The sequence below is a fragment of the Pteropus vampyrus genome, unplaced genomic scaffold, assembly GCF_000151845.1.
Source record: "Pteropus vampyrus isolate Shadow unplaced genomic scaffold, Pvam_2.0 Scaffold287, whole genome shotgun sequence".
NCBI lineage: Eukaryota > Metazoa > Chordata > Mammalia > Chiroptera > Pteropodidae > Pteropus > Pteropus vampyrus.
This window is the reverse complement of record NW_011889068.1, coordinates 12955-29029: the sequence shown is the minus strand read 5'-3', so window position 1 is coordinate 29029 and position 16075 is coordinate 12955. Positions and strand designations below refer to the sequence as shown.

At 33.1% G+C, this 16075-nt stretch overlaps 1 protein-coding gene and 1 pseudogene across 1 annotated transcript in view; both read right to left on the bottom strand.

The window, feature by feature from the left end:
• The window catches only part of LOC105302910 (vacuolar protein sorting-associated protein 13B), a gene marked incomplete at its 5' end in the record, with an annotated part of 342584 nt that overhangs the window by 317979 nt on the left and 8530 nt on the right, over positions 1-16075 (bottom strand). The window contains one exon of the mRNA XM_023521022.1: positions 9591-9702. Within this exon, the coding sequence (XP_023376790.1) occupies positions 9591-9702 (112 nt within the window). The remainder of the gene's footprint in view (positions 1-9590; positions 9703-16075) is intronic.
• Positions 15342-15457, bottom strand: LOC111729886 (annotated as a pseudogene).

Genomic DNA, 16075 nt, shown 5'->3' with positions numbered 1-16075 from the left:
CCACAACACGACGGACATAGAGTACAATTCCATTAAGTCAGTCTCCTCCCTTTCTTCTGCCTCGCTCTCTCTCACTCCCTTCTGCCCTCTCTCCCACTTTCTCTCAAATGCATACACAGAAAAATAGTCTAAAAGAATGTCAACTGAAGCATTAACAATGGTCACAGAGTAAGAAAGTAGTTAGCATTCAGAGTAAGTAAGCCCTAGTAATAAGAGAAATTTCATTTTCTGTGTCCACACTTCAGTGTTATTTAACTTTTTGGAAAAAGCGAACACTACTACACATTTATTTAAAAAATGTTAGTAATACTGGTTTATTAATAGATTAAAATAAAAGTAGATTTGCTATAAAAAAGGTATTTTTCTTCCAATTATTTATAAATTATTTTTTAAATCTTATTTTAACTCTCTATATTATAATTTGATGACAAGTTGACTGAATGATAAACTAAATTGTAAACAATGTTTTTTAAACTTGAAATTTAAAAAAAATTTAAAAATCAGACCATTAAAATATACTAAAAAAGCAATGCATTTTTTTAATAGACTCATGAATAATTAAGGTTAATGTTTCTATTCCCTCTGCTACTTTTAAAAGTAAACATATTTGAATGGAATGAAAGAACACTTTTCTCCCTTCCTGTGAAAACTGCAAATCTGGAGGGAACTTCTGGAATCTTTCTTTCTTCTTATAATAACTTTAGAAGATGCAGGACAGAATGTTGTAAAGACATTTACAATAAAAATGAGACCTCGAAAAAAAAGTATAGGGTGTTAAGTTTATAACTTCTGATTTTGCTTATTTCATCAATCTAGACATTGTGCAAGGTGTTGTAGGCAAAGCATGAATTACTATGATATCGAAACTATCAGAGCTTCACAATGTAATTTCACTGTCTCAGATAATGTGGCTGAGGTCTTGTCTGTAATGGGAGGGACAGACCATAAACTCTAGTCAAAAATATGTATCTGTCATTGGTATTCACACTCAATAAATATCTACTGAATAAGCGAAATAATTAATCAATGTATATTTAATAAATTAAAGTAATGTGAATTAATTAATGTATGCATACATACATGCAATGAAATGTGATAAACAGCTCCAGATCTCTACTACTTTAAAGACTGATACAGGGCTAATTTATTCTACTTCTTACATTAAAAACTATTTTTAGAAAATAATTTGTTACAACGAAAATCAAGTGAAACTACTTATAGATAGTATTCAGGATCACAAGCAATGAAATGTTTAGAAAAGTCTTCGGAAGTAGAAATAATATAAATCCAATGTAATTTTCAAATAGCAATTATACTATAGAATAGCTTAAAGTCCTGACTGAGATCTATTTCTATTTTTAATAGAAACAACCATAAACACTATAGTTAATGAGCTACATGAGGTACAGATTATGTGCCACATTTGTAAATATAAAGTTTCTAAAAAATCTATATATCATTTATATAAGAAAAGTATAACCAAATTTATTAAATTCTTCATCTGGTTAAGTTATAAACATCTAAAATTTTAATTTTTTATTATAATTCCAATTTTATTTTAAGTTCCTTAAATCATCTTATGAAAGAATACTTCCAGCATAGCTAATTTCTTTTTTAATATGCCTTTATAACCCTTTATCCTTAACTGTTTCTCTGCTTCTCTTTTAGCTTGAGACAAGAACCTGAATCATCTCTCAGGAAAAAAAGTTGTGTTAAGATAAAGGAAAAACTATCAGGCCAGACTACGCTTCAGGTCTACAGTATAAGTCAGGGAAATGGTCGAACATATCATAGGAGAATCTCAGATTGAGCCAAAAGGAAACTGAGAGATCATCTTGTCCTGGAATTAGCAGTTGTAAAGTAGGTAGATCAGTAGGCAAGGAGGAGGCAGTAAAAGAGGATAAAGGGTTAAGGGAGGGGCTCATAAGGATACATGGCTGAACATGAACACCAAATAAATAACATGTTACCTAAGTTCTGTTGTTTTCCAGTGGGTCAGATGCTTTTAAGAGTAATAAAGTACAAATTCACATAAGAAATGTTCATAGGAGTCTTATTATTTTACCTTTTCTGAATTATAAGTTACAAAAGTGAGTAACTGCTATCAACCGAAAGCCTTTGAAAATTTTGAAGTTAAAGACTGCACTGAGGGCGATTTTGTTAGGGAGTAGGAAAGCCTTGGAATGGAGGATACTTACTTTTTGTCACAGAGCCTTTTACAATGTTTGAGTGTACAGCATTAAAAATTACTAGCATTCATTAAAAATATATTTTTAAAAAATCCTCTCTTTATTAAAGGTTTAGAAACCACTTATCTAATCTGCCTAATGAGGTACGGTGTCTGAAGCAGCATATCAGAATCAGCCGGTATCAGTCATAGCTAGTTACTCAGGAACTTGGTAGAAATGTGAGATTTCAGGCCTCATCTTAGACCTCCCAAATCAAAACTTGAATTTTAACAAGGTCCCCAGATGATTTGTAGACACATTAAATTTAAGAAGCACTGGTCTAATTCGAAACAAATCAAACCCCGCTCTAAAGCCTCCTCTGTGGACTTATCAGCCTCTGGAACATCAATGGTGGGGAGCTCACTACCTACTGAGATAGTTAACATTTTCAAAAATAAACTGATCTCTACTTGCCCAATTCCCAAAGCAAATCTTCCCCAATTTTCCTTCCCTCAGTTAACTTCATCCTTCTGGTTGCTTAGGCCATGCAACTGAATTATCCTTCTCTCTTTTGTCTCAGATCCTATGTGCCTTTACCTTTTAAAGAGCTCCAGAATCTGACCACTTCTTACCACCTCCATAGCGACTACTCTGGGCCAAACCACGATCATCTCCTGCCAAGATTACAGCAAGTCACAAAACCGTGCCCTTCCTTGCCTGCTGTCTATTTTCACATGTTGGTCCGAATTATCTGCTTAAATATAAATGAAATCACTTCTGTGCTCAGACCCCCTGGGGGCTTCTCATCTGATTAAAAAAAAAAATCTACCCCTCAATAATCAAAAGCACTTCATTTCACATATTCTGTTAACTCAAACAGTAGAAAGAATCCTTAACATGACTTCTAAGATCAATATCGAACTTCCATTTGTTTTACTGAACTCTGACTCCATTTTTAAATGCATATTTTACTTCTGTTCAAATGTGTACCTTTAGTCCCTGCCGGCAATCCCTTCATTTCTTTCTGCAAGTAAATACTTTGTAAATAATGAAAGCATTATTTCAAAATTCAGCACATGTGGATTATTTCTCCCCTCAACCACATCTCACTCAAAATAAAAGCCAGTCCCTCACAACGGCCTGTAAGTCTCCTCCATAATGCTTCTTATCTCACGCCCATTTACATTCCCCCGGGCACTGCTTCAGCTGCCACAGGCTTCTTTTGCACACTCTGGCTTCAGGATCCTTGTTTTCTCCATGAGGCCTCCTCTCATAATTAGGCCATGCTGCCCACCTTCACCTGCCAATTCCGATCTTCCTCCTGCTGTGTTGCCTCCCTAACACTTAACGATATTCTAACATACTGGAATACCTATTTATTAATTTGTTATGGTCTCTCTCCCTAATGAAAAGTATGTTTTATGAACAGGGAAATTTCTCTTTGTCTTGTTCATTGACGTGCACTCAATTCCCAGGAAAGTGCCTGATACAGAGCAGGCTCGTAATAAACATGTTAAATAATGACTAACGAATGAATAGCCCTTTATTATAATGCTTTTATAACTTGAAAGATCTCCATTCTATTGAGATCTAATTAGTGTCACTGTAATATCCACAAATTTACTGATCCTAGGTCTATTCTTAGCTTCAGAAGTAATGAAACTACTCTTATGACACTGTAGGGCAAGTATTGGAAGAATGGTTCCATATTCACTAAAAGTTTTCTCATCTTCAAATTTAAGATCTTCAGTTCCTTCAGTCTTATTGTTCCTTCAAAGGTAATATGTCTTTTTTGTACAGCTCATATTTAAGATTTTTCTCTTTATTATTTTTAATAACCAAAATGACAAACTTTATCATAGATAAAAGCTTCTTTTCCAGAGTTCTGTCGTAGACCTTGAAACCTGTGTCGGGGGAGCAGATCTTGTTGCATTCTCTCCTTGCTTAGCATCTTCCCTCAGCCCATCAAGAAAGCGTCTCTTCAGCTTTGATTTTCAGTAATTTGATCACATTATGCCTAGATGTAGTTTTCTTTGCACTTATTTGGCTTGGATTGAGACAGGGTACTGAGTTTCTTGAGTCTGCTGGTGAATGACTGTTGTTAATTTTAGACAAGTCTCAAGGGCTATCTCTTTAATTTTTCCTTTTGTTCCATTCTCTTTCTTCGACTCCTTGTACTCTAACACATGTGTTAGACCATTTGACAGTGCCCCACATTTTCCAGTTTGTTGTCTTTCTTGTTCGCTTCTTTTCCGTTCTTTTTTCCCTCTCTGTGCTTCAACATAGATAATTTCCATTCAGTATATCTAAGCTCACGAATCCTATCTTCTGCCTGCCCATCTGCTATTATGGCTATCCAATGAGTCTTTTAATTTTAGATACTGTGTTATTCAATTTTAGAATGTATTTTAAATAGAGTTCATGTCTATGAAAATATCCATATTTTCAATATTTTTCTTTAAAATATCAATAACAGTTTTTCAAACTCCTGTCTACTAATTCCAACATCTCAGTCATCTGTGGGTCTTTTTCTACTAGCTAAATTTTCTCATGATAATGGGTCAAATGTTCCTGCTTCTTTGATATCTTATAATTTTTATTATGTATTGTACACGTATAGAAGACTAACAAAGTCAATGTTATTTTCTCCCAGAGAAGGCATACTTTTTCCTAGGCAAAATAGGAAAGGGGTAGATAATTTCACTTCAATCAGGAATTGAGCTAGGTTTGGTTGATTTGCAACTTTAAGCTTAATTCAACTTTGATTTCAAATGTTTCAAGGGAAAGACTTATCCTGTGTTTATTGCAGGCCTCTCCTAATAGTGTTGCACAGCTGAATAGAAATATAATGCAAACCACAAATGTGAGCCACCTATATAAATTAAAATTTGTTAGTAGTCTCATTGAAAAAAGGTTTTAAAAAATATTGGAAAATTGTTGTAATAATATATTTAATTCAATATATCTTAAATATTGTCGTCACAATGTATAATCGATATAAAGATTTTTAATGATATGTTTTACTTTGTTTTCTTCTTAATCCATCAAAATCTTGTATATATTTCATACTTATAAAACATCTCAATTTGGACTAGCCACATAGCAAAAACCGAAGAGCCACATGCAGCTACTGGATTGAACAGTGCATCTCTATCATGGCTTTGTCTTTTAAGGAAGGTGAAACTTCCAAAAACTCAAATTTTTTTGCCAACTCTCCTCTCCCCACCCAACACTAACGTAGTGCACTGTGGAGGGCTGATTACACGTTTGGTTCTCCTCTAGATTCCAATATGTCACTGTAGCCTACATGACTGATAAATGCCCTTGGATTTCTCTTTCCCACAATAGAACCCCCTTGCTTATAGGCAGGCAAAGCAAACCATTCCAGGGTTAAAAAGAGCACCCACTCTCTACGCACATAAGAAGGATATTTCTCTGTCTGGAATTTGATTCCCCTGGACCTTTCTGTGACATCAGTCTTTGACATATATTTTTTAAAATCACCTTTATTGAAATATAATTGACATCCCATAAATTTACTTTTGAGGTGTATACTTCGGTGTTTTTCATATATATTCTCATTGTATTCACTATCCATCATTCATTGTAAGAGTATTCACTGTACATATCATTCTACATCACTATTATCTAATTCTAGAACATTTTTATCACCCCAAAAAGAAATTCTATACCCATTAACAGTCATTTCTTTTTCCCCTCCTAGTGTATGAAGATTCCACATTTTGATTAGCCATTTGTCAGTTGAAGAACCTTTGGGCAGTTTGCACTTTTTGGCTATTATGAATAGTGCTGCTATGAACATTGGTGTGCATGCTTTTATGTGGACATATGTTTTCAATTCTCTTGGGTACATATCTAGGAATAGAATAACTGCATCATATGGTAACTCTATGTTTAATCTTATGAGGACTTGCCAAACAGTTTTCCACAGCAGCTGCACCATTTTACACTCCCACTAGAAATGTATGAGGGTTCCAATTTCTCCACATCTATTATCTTTTTTATTATAGTCATTCTAGTGGGTGTAGTTTTGACTTGTATTTCCCTGTTGACTAATTGAGTTGAACATCTTCACATGCACTTTATTGGCTATGTTTCTATCTTCTGGATATATATATCTATTCAAATTCTTTGCCCATTTTTAAAATTGAGTCGTTCTTCTCTTATTGAGTTATAAAAGTTCTTTACATATTCTGATTATGTCTCTTATCAGATACAAGATTTGTAAATGTTTTCTCACAATATGTAGATGGCCCCTTCTTAATAGAGTCCTTTGCAGCACAAAAGTTTATAATTTCGATAAAGTCCAATTTATCTATTTTTTCTTTTGCCTCTGTGTTTTTGGTGTCATTTTAAAGAAAGCATTATCTAATCCAAGGTCACAAAGATTTACTATGTTTCCTCTATAAATTTCAAAATTTTAGCTCTCATATTAGTTCTCTGATCCATTTTAATTTTTGTGTATAATGTCAGTTTAGAGTCTGACTTCACCTGGATATCCAGTAATCTGAGCACAATTTGTTGAAAAGACTACTCTTTACCACTGAATTACCTTGGCTTCTTTATCAAAAATCGATTGACAGTAAATGTGATGGTTTATTTTTGGATTCTCAATTCTATAGGTTAATCTATATGTCTATCCTCATGCTAGTACTCCACTGCCTTGATTACTATTGTTTTGTCATAAATTTTGAAATCAAGAAGTGTGAGTCTTCCACCTTTGTTCTTCTTTTCCAAGATTGTTTTGGCTATTCTGGGTCCCTTGAGATTCCATAAGAATAATTTTGATATGAATTTTAGGATTAGCTTGTCAATTTCTGCAAAGGAGGTAGGCTGGAATTCTGATTGGGATTATGGTGAATCTGTAGATGATTTTAAGAAGTACCGTCATCTACCAATACTGTCTTCTGATCTATGTAGATGAGATATAACTCTATGTATTTGATCTTCTTTAGTTTCTTTTGACAAGGTTTTGTACTTTTCAGAGTGTAAGTTTTGGAGTACAAGTGGTAAATTTATTTGTATTTAATTCTTTTTGATGCTTTTATAAATGAATTTGTTTCCTTAATTTCTCTTTTAGATTGTTCATTACTCGTCATTATTATCCCAGTAGTTTTTCAGTGGATTCTTTAAAATTTTCTATATATACGATCATGTCATCTGCAGAAAGACATAGTTTTATTTCTTCTATATACTCTGGGTGCCTTTCTTTTTTTTTTTACTTCTTCCCTAATTGCCCTGGACAGAACCTCCAGTATAATGCTAAATAGAAGTGGTGAGAGCAGACATCCTTGTCTTACTCCTAATCTTAGGGAGAAAGCATCCAGTCTTTCACCATCAACTATGTTATCAGGATGGGGAAGTTAGAAAAACCAAACAGAAAGAAGAAACACAAAGAGCAGATTAAAAGAAAGAGGAAGTAAAAACATATTGAAAGGGAGTAGAACAGTGAAATGACTACATTGTATAATCAAGGGGAGGGACTAAAAAATGGAAAAATAAATTTAAAAAGAACTCTGAAATAAATTCATAAGAAATAGATTCTGAAATGCTCTGCCATTAGTTAAGTATGTGCTTTTGGCAAAACATGTAAAACTTCTGTGTGCTTTGGTTTTGTCAGTTATTTAGAAACAGGGCATTTATTTTATAAACATAAAGTACCTATTATGTTCTTTTTGTATACATATTTTTATGTAGTCTGTGTGAGGCACTGATGTTCTCAAAAGATAATATACTTTTTTTAAACACTTACTTTACTTTTTTGGCACCATATTTCTATATTCTATAAAATAAATCAAACAAAGCAGTGAAACAAGGAAGGAAATGAGACAGGGAAAAAAGGTAGAAAGTAAAGAGAAGAAAAAGTATAGAAAGGGAAAAGGTAAAAAGTGAAGGAAGATATAGGAGGTAAGGAAAAATTAGGCATAAAGAAAGTAGGGAAAGTAAATAAGGAGAATGAAAGAGGGAAAAAGTTCAAGAAGGACAAAGGAAAGGAAAAAACACAAATAACTGCTGAAGAGCCAGACAGTAGAGAGGGTAGAGGAGGAAAGGAAGTCCCTCAGTTCTCTTTGTTGATGGTGATAGGGTCTTCTAATATGAAACATATTTCACGAAAGTAAAGCAGGACCTTCTTCGGAGACCACTCATTTATGAAGTGAAAGGACAAATATGCCTGAAAGAATTTCTATTTATTAAAAAATTAAATTATTTTCATTCAGAAAGGATTCTATTACAATCCTTCCTCTAGATACTGAGGCAGTCGAAAAATGTGAGCTGTGATCTTGGCTTGATCATTATTTGACTAGAGACAGCTATTCTTTTTGGATCTTTAGTTTCCTAATCTATAAAACAAGGAATTTGGATTAAATAATTCACAAAGCCTCCTTCAGTTCTGACATCATAAGATTTTACTTAGGCTAGCAAAATAAAAACTTATTTAAGGGATGAATACCATAAGCTACTTTAAAAAGTAATATAAGAAAAAGAGCATGTTATATAATTCAAAGGAAAAAAATATCAACTCGGATATTAGAAAAATTTGAGAAAAACGAAATCCCCAGGTCCACTTAAAGTAGCTATTACTCTCTAGGTGATAAATTCATTACAAAAATCAGAATCTTTTCCTAGCAGTAACATTTATTCTAGAACAGTAGGAATTTATTTTTTAAAAGAATGAGACTACATCTGAAAAACAGACCAGCAGGAAGACTAAGACACTTGTTCATCTGTATTTCTGCAACTTTTCTCACTTGGTTTATTTGCAACTGGACTTTTATGTCTGGCAGTAGTGCCAACTTCAGTACGAATGATATATTATTTTTATCATGTTGATTACATATGTTCACCAGTTTAGTTGTCCATATATGCTCGGCGTGGTTTGCAAATACTCAGTGACAAAATCCAGAGCATGGCATTTTCACAGAAAGTGTTTACTGTGAAATTTCTCCTTAGAAGTTTGCTTTTCTTTACAGCTTTGATCCATATGACATCCACAGTCCAACATATCAAATAAGGGCTTATAGTTAAATTAAGAAATTCTTCAATTTGATACAACATGACTACAGTAGGATGTGGTAGTTTTAGTGAGGACCTCATTTTCTTATGTGATTAGAGATTTGGTCAAAGCTAAAGTCTGCTAAAATTTTCCAAACTGTGCTTCTTCAGTTTTATGGTGATTTGGTACTTATATTCTGTTATTCATCAACACTTCACAGAAATACTTGATTTGTCTGAATGAATTTACAAACCCACAACTGAAGAAAATCAGAAAAACCTGGTTTTAAATATCAAAAGATCCCGAATGAAAAGTATTTCTACAGGCCACACTAAGCAAGTTTTATTGATCAGTGCACTTCTTTACAGGATGAAATGGTTGCAAAATTGAACATAAAATAAACTTACTGGTAAATATCCTTCCTGAGGACAGATCTGCCAAGAGGATTGTCAGCCTGGGGAGCCATAGCAACAGAGCCAATCTTCAAAACCATGGTGTCTTCTTTTGCTGCCTGATTGACTATAACAGAAGAAATAGATTTTGAGGTATACAGTGGATCTGTGAGCAACTTCACACATAAGAAGAAATCTTTGAGTAAAAGAATAGACACATTAAAATAAGACCAAAAATTAGGACCAAAAAAATTGTTTAAAATAAAAACACTGGATGCTTTTCTTATTTCTTTTATCTCTCATTAAGTTGTTTTCTGTTATGATTTAAATGATGAAAAAAAAAAAACACCCCTCCATCCTAACATTAAAACGTATTAAACACATATAAGCAGTACTGAAGCAGTATGTTTATCTCATTTCATAATCTTATACTACTGCACCTTTCTCCCAAGTGATTTTCAGACCCGGGCTTTTTAACACTACGGTGTTGTCTACAAATATATTATAGGATACCACAAAGTCAGTAACAAATTCTCGAAGCCATTTAATTTACATGATTAAGAATTAAATATGCATGTGTGTGTGTGCGCACACACACACAATACAGCACCATATTAGCCATAACATCTCAGAAAATCCAAAAGAAATATAATGGCTGCAAAGCTGAAGAAAGAAAAAAAAATACTTTAATATATGAGGGCATTTCAACTTGATATTTTAGGTACTTTTAAATTTTAATAATTACTACTGTGAAATTGCTCGAGAAACAGTAATTTCACACCTATGTAAAAAGTTCTACCTCCTAACTGAATCTAAAACTAAGGTAAGTAATCCCATAAAACTATAAAAGGTAAAAGGATATATCAATTCTGATTTCTTTTCTTTGTGCTGAACAAAACAGTATTTTACCATATGGTCTGATAAAGTTCAACCATTTTTCTATAAATCACCAGCTAATTCAGTATCTTTTCTAAGGACTATTTGGAATGCATAGGGGTTCTTGATGGCCCCATTAATTTATATTATACTTTATTCTCTCTTTTTCCAACATATTATACTGTAGTACCTGTTTAAAAATTGTTTAAGAATTATTAACAATATACAACTGTCTGGGTTTTAAAGAACACATATACTAAAACTCATAATTTCTTTCAAGAAACTATCATCTGCCACAAATGGAGCAGAAAAGGACTGGCTGCAAGACCTCAGGAATATCCTGAACAGAACATGCCAATGAAGGCATACAATCCATATTTCCTAAACTGTGGTGCTCAAAGAATGCAAACGCTAAGAGATTACTTCCAGCTGCTTCAGCAGTACATTCGGTATGGTCTGACTTAGATTAGTCTAAGAACAAAAATCAGAATTAAGAAAATCAGAAAAAATAAGAAGAAAGATATTCCGTGAGGAAAAGAAGGAAACAGAATAAGATGTGCATAAAGGGAGTGGCAAGACGGAAGGAGGGTGGAAAAAGGAAGGACAGCAAAAGGAGAAAAAAGCGATGAGCTATCATAATGAATATTAGCATATGGATGTCACAATAAAGACAGTATTTTAAATGTCCACAGCAAAAAGATCAAATAGAAAACTACTTCTCATGCAGCTGCACTATTTTCAAATGACTAGAGGTCTGGCTTGATTATAGGTCCTTATACTATGAACACTGTTTACATTTTACAGATCTTGCATTTTACGCCAACCTTATCAAATAGTTCCATGTGGGTAAAACCTCTGATTAAGCAGCAGGCATCAATTAAATCAATAAATAGTAAGCCTGGAGAATAGACCATAACACAAAAGTGCAATTAGTGTACCTGCTAACTGTTCTTCCAGGCTACAGATACTACCCACCATATGAAAGTCTGAAATGCAATAGAAACACTGCAGTAAATGAGGTACATATGGAAGAAAAATGACGTACTTGGTGTTACATACAAAGCCAGATCCAAGAACAGAATTGTTTCTGCAAGAGCCAAGAGTGTTCTCACTAGATTATACTGACTATGAAGTTATAATAAAAAAAAAAAGCACTTAATACATACAGATCACTTACAAACTAATCAGTTTTATTATAAAAGTATTCAGCTTACCATAATGTATCTTTGAGATATAAGAAAAAATAACAAAAATATGTATTTATACAAGAAAGTGCTTTCAGTCATTTCTTCAGTTACTTTACAGTTGGAAAAACTTTTTTGGTTTATTTCACCTGCATTTAATAGTTGGACCATATGAGGAAATATTCCCTCTAGAAGCATTTTCAACATGAAAATGAATGCCTTCCTTCTTTGCTTTAACTGTATTTTTTAAAATTGAGCCTCATAAGGAACCACTCACTCTAGAAGACTCATGCTAGATCCAAAAAACAGTCCTCTATCCTGAATTAAATATCTTAAGCTGGAACTCAAATACCTATAGATTCAGAATCTTGATAATAATTGAACATAATGCAAACGATATTCAAATCGAAAATTTGAATTTTATTTAATATTTCTTTAAAATATTAGAATGCTAAATATATTTTTATCGACAGAATTTTATACATGAATTATTAAAAACTTTTATATTCAATGTAACATGCAATCTAAGTCTGAAACATTTTATATCTTCTTGGGGCAAGAGAGTGTGTATTGAAAATAAAAGGCTATGTCCAACTCTGATATTATGAGCTTGTATAAGTAACCAAAAGCTTAAATAAAGAGCAGAATTTTCATGCAATTTTCAGATAACTGTAAGACTATTGTTTATAACTAAGTTTTCTTAAGTCCAACATGAAATAAAGGTGTTTGGAGACCAACTTTCCTTTAAGATTCTCAATATAAACTCAATATAGTTTAACATCTAAAGTCTCAAGAGTACTTAAACTTGTCACTGTGCAATGTTATACTTTAATAAAGCTGTAACTGTAGTGACAGACCTACACAAAGCTACCAACAAAGGGTTGTATAAGTTTTTGCCATATTTGCAGTTGAAGACAGAAAGAAGGTTCAATAAAGGTGTGACCTAATGATTGTTATGTATCTTAATGGGAAATGTAGTTGCATCTAGTTTATGAATCATCTCTGACCTACGGGCACAAATTGTAGATATTTTTATAATATAGTTTCTGAGAATTATGACATACCATCATTTAGCTCTGCTATCACACTCATTAAGGCATAATTTACACATATACTTTCAGTTTAATTAATCTGATAAAAATATTATTCAAGCAAACTACTTTTTAAAGCCTTTCTAGAGAATAATGAATACTATGCTCTTGACTCCCTAAATCTTACTGGAGTCATTTAAGTAAGCATATTTGTTTCTAATGGAAATGCTGCTGAAATCATGTTTCCCTTATTTAGACACATTATATCTTTTAAAATGTATTAAATGAAAACATTCATTATTTCACATAAAATATACATTTAAAAATTTGTCTACTTTTAAAATGGTTTAAATGCTAAATTTTATATGTATTTTACTGCAATAATTTTTTTATGGGTGAATTATGATCATTTGAATTAAGAATAGCAATGATGAAAGACTGTGTCAAAAAAACATAATGTGCCAAACCTCTGAATTTTTGGTGTGCATTTTTGTATTTGTATTTTATGAATAGGCCCATATTCTGGCAATTTCAGATAGATAACATTTCAGATAAATAGATATAAATATAAGTAAAGGTATATACATGTAGATATAAATACAGATATATACATAGACGCGCGCACACACACACACACACACACACACACACACACACACACACGCACGCACAGGCAGAGTGTAAAAATCCAGAAATGAAAAGATGTATGCGATACAATGTAAGTCAGACAAAAGGTTTAATACACAAAGAGCTCTAATAATTGATAAGGAAAAGATGAGCAACTCCTCAGAAAAAGAGTATACTTTTCATTAATGAGACCAAGAAGAATGATAAACCTCTGCTAGGATGAGAGTGAGAAAACAGTATAAACTGGTATAGCCATTTAAGAGGGCAATTTGACATCTCTTAATATTTTAAAGGTACATGCCCTTTGATCTAGTAATCATTTTGCTAGGAATTTATTCCATTTATATACCAAGTCATGAAAAATGCCACTAAAAAGGTGTTTATTGCAAAAAGTGCTTCATATACGCAAAGGACTAAAATTAACCAAAAGTCCACAGAGAATGTGGCACACTATGTTTTCCAAAGATGGCTATAACAATATCCTCCCAACTAATATGCTCGTTTTGAATGTTACCTGCTTAGGAGGTACTCAGGCATCTGAATTTTGGAGTAAGACCTTAAAAATCCCACCACAAACTCCACCAAAAAAAGAAAGAAAAAGGCTTTAGAAATAAGATAGTAAAAGGCTAGAAATATTTTTGCAATTACAATCAATTGAGAATTTTCCTAGTAATAACAGCCGAATGGGAAATACAAAACATCAACAAAACTGTATGATATGTAGTATTAGTTAATGGTTATAAGACAATAAGCCAAAAGCAACAAACAAAACATGTACACACATAAAGGAAATAAAAACCCTTTTTCTCTCTTTTCTCAAATAGCCAAACTCTTATTCCTTCTGACATGTATACAAATTGATAAAGCACAGTACCTGTTTCAATAAATCACTGCTGAGTGTGATAGAAAAATGAAGCCAGAGTTAACCAATGAACCTTTGATGCTGCCTCACTGCAGAGGTACACAGGTGCTACCACTCTTACCGAGAGTAAGCTCCCATCGCTCTTCTTGCTGACTCAAGTATGCCTGTACGTTAACATTGTTCAGTAAACGCCACAAATGCTGCCCTAGTCAAAAGGGCTTCCAAGCAGATTGGTGGTTTCTCAAAGCGCAGAATTCTAAACATAAAATTACCAAACGATCTAGCAATTCTATCCATAGGTATAAACCCCAAAGAACTGAAAAAGGACTTGAACAAACGCTTACATGGCCGTGTTCACAGTAGCATTACTCTCCATAGCTAACCCCAAGGTGGAAGCAAACAAAGTGTCTGAGGTGAATGGATAAACAAAATATGGTAGATCCATACAATGGAACATCATCTGGCCATAAAAAGGAATGAGCGATTCACTGTGAAAATGTTCCCTTAACAAATACCAAAAACATTCAGAAATTTCAGTACATCAAGTAGATAAAATATTTTAAGACAAACGAGCAAATTTTAAACAAAGATCAAATGCCCACATTAAGAAACAGCTATGTCAGATTCAGGAAGATTCACCAGTATAAACACTATTGGACACCCATTTAACAGTCTTAGCCAGACTGGGTCATCTGGAAAAAGCAATATACTGATACTGTAATTATATTCCAGGACCAATTTCAAAACTTAATGGGCAATGAAGCATATACATTTGGTTGATCTTTTTATTTTTATTTGATCTTTTTTTATTAATATTTTAAGATTAAAATATTAATATTTTATGGTGTGGGATTTAAGGTATGAAACCTTAAGTTAAAACAGTATAGGAGATATTAGAGGAAAAAGGACTCACCTTAGGGTTAGTTAACAGGCGATTATTATTTAGAGACCAACTAAGTCATACTCCTGAGGACTCTCTATATTACTATGAAAGCATCGCAATTAGCTATGTTGCTTTACTTCCTGATCGTCTGAGTGAGCTTTCCCTATTTTTTCACAGCGCATTTTCTCTATATTACCTTCCATCTCATCCTATACTTTCACCTCCAATATCACTTTTTCCTTCCTTTCTTTCCTTCCTTTCTTTTTCTTCCCTCCCTCCCTTCCTCCCTCCCTTCTTTCTTTCTGCCTACAGCACCTGGTCTTCCTAGGTGGTCTCCCATCCAAGTACTAACCAGGCCCAACCCTGCTTAACTTCCAAGATCAAACATCAGGCTTGTTCAGAGTGGCATGGCCATAGACTGGGCACGAACCCAGGACCTTCTGCATGTAAAGCAGACGTGCTAACCACTACACTATGGAACCACGTCCACTTTTTTCTTATTTTCAATGAAATTTTGGCCTTATTAATTGTTTACATTAAAATAAAAATAGAAAATTATGGAATGGAGAACATAAAATATATGCTACAAGAAATTTTCAGAAAACCACACAAGCCGACTAACATATTTATGTTAAATAAAAATTACAGTTAGAAAAATGCATGCTTCTGTACCAACCAGAGAGATATTTATGGAAAATAATATCCTTAATTGTTAAAAAACATTTAGAATTTTTTATGAGATCATGAGACTTTATTCTTATTTTTATCTAGATACAAAATATCTATAATTTCATTTTAATAGTTACAGATAATATGTTTTTGAAATATAATGTACTACCCCAGACTCTTTTCCCAAAATGATAAATTTTCTGTAATAACAGCCAAATTACTCCTGTTTCAATAGTGTTTTCCCCTAATCTCAGCTGGAAAATCAAAAATGGTTTGAAAATCTCAGTAACCTTTGTGCGTGTTCCTATTGTTGTACAGTTATGAGAAAATATCATGACTCTCAAACTGGTTCTCAGAGAACTATATGT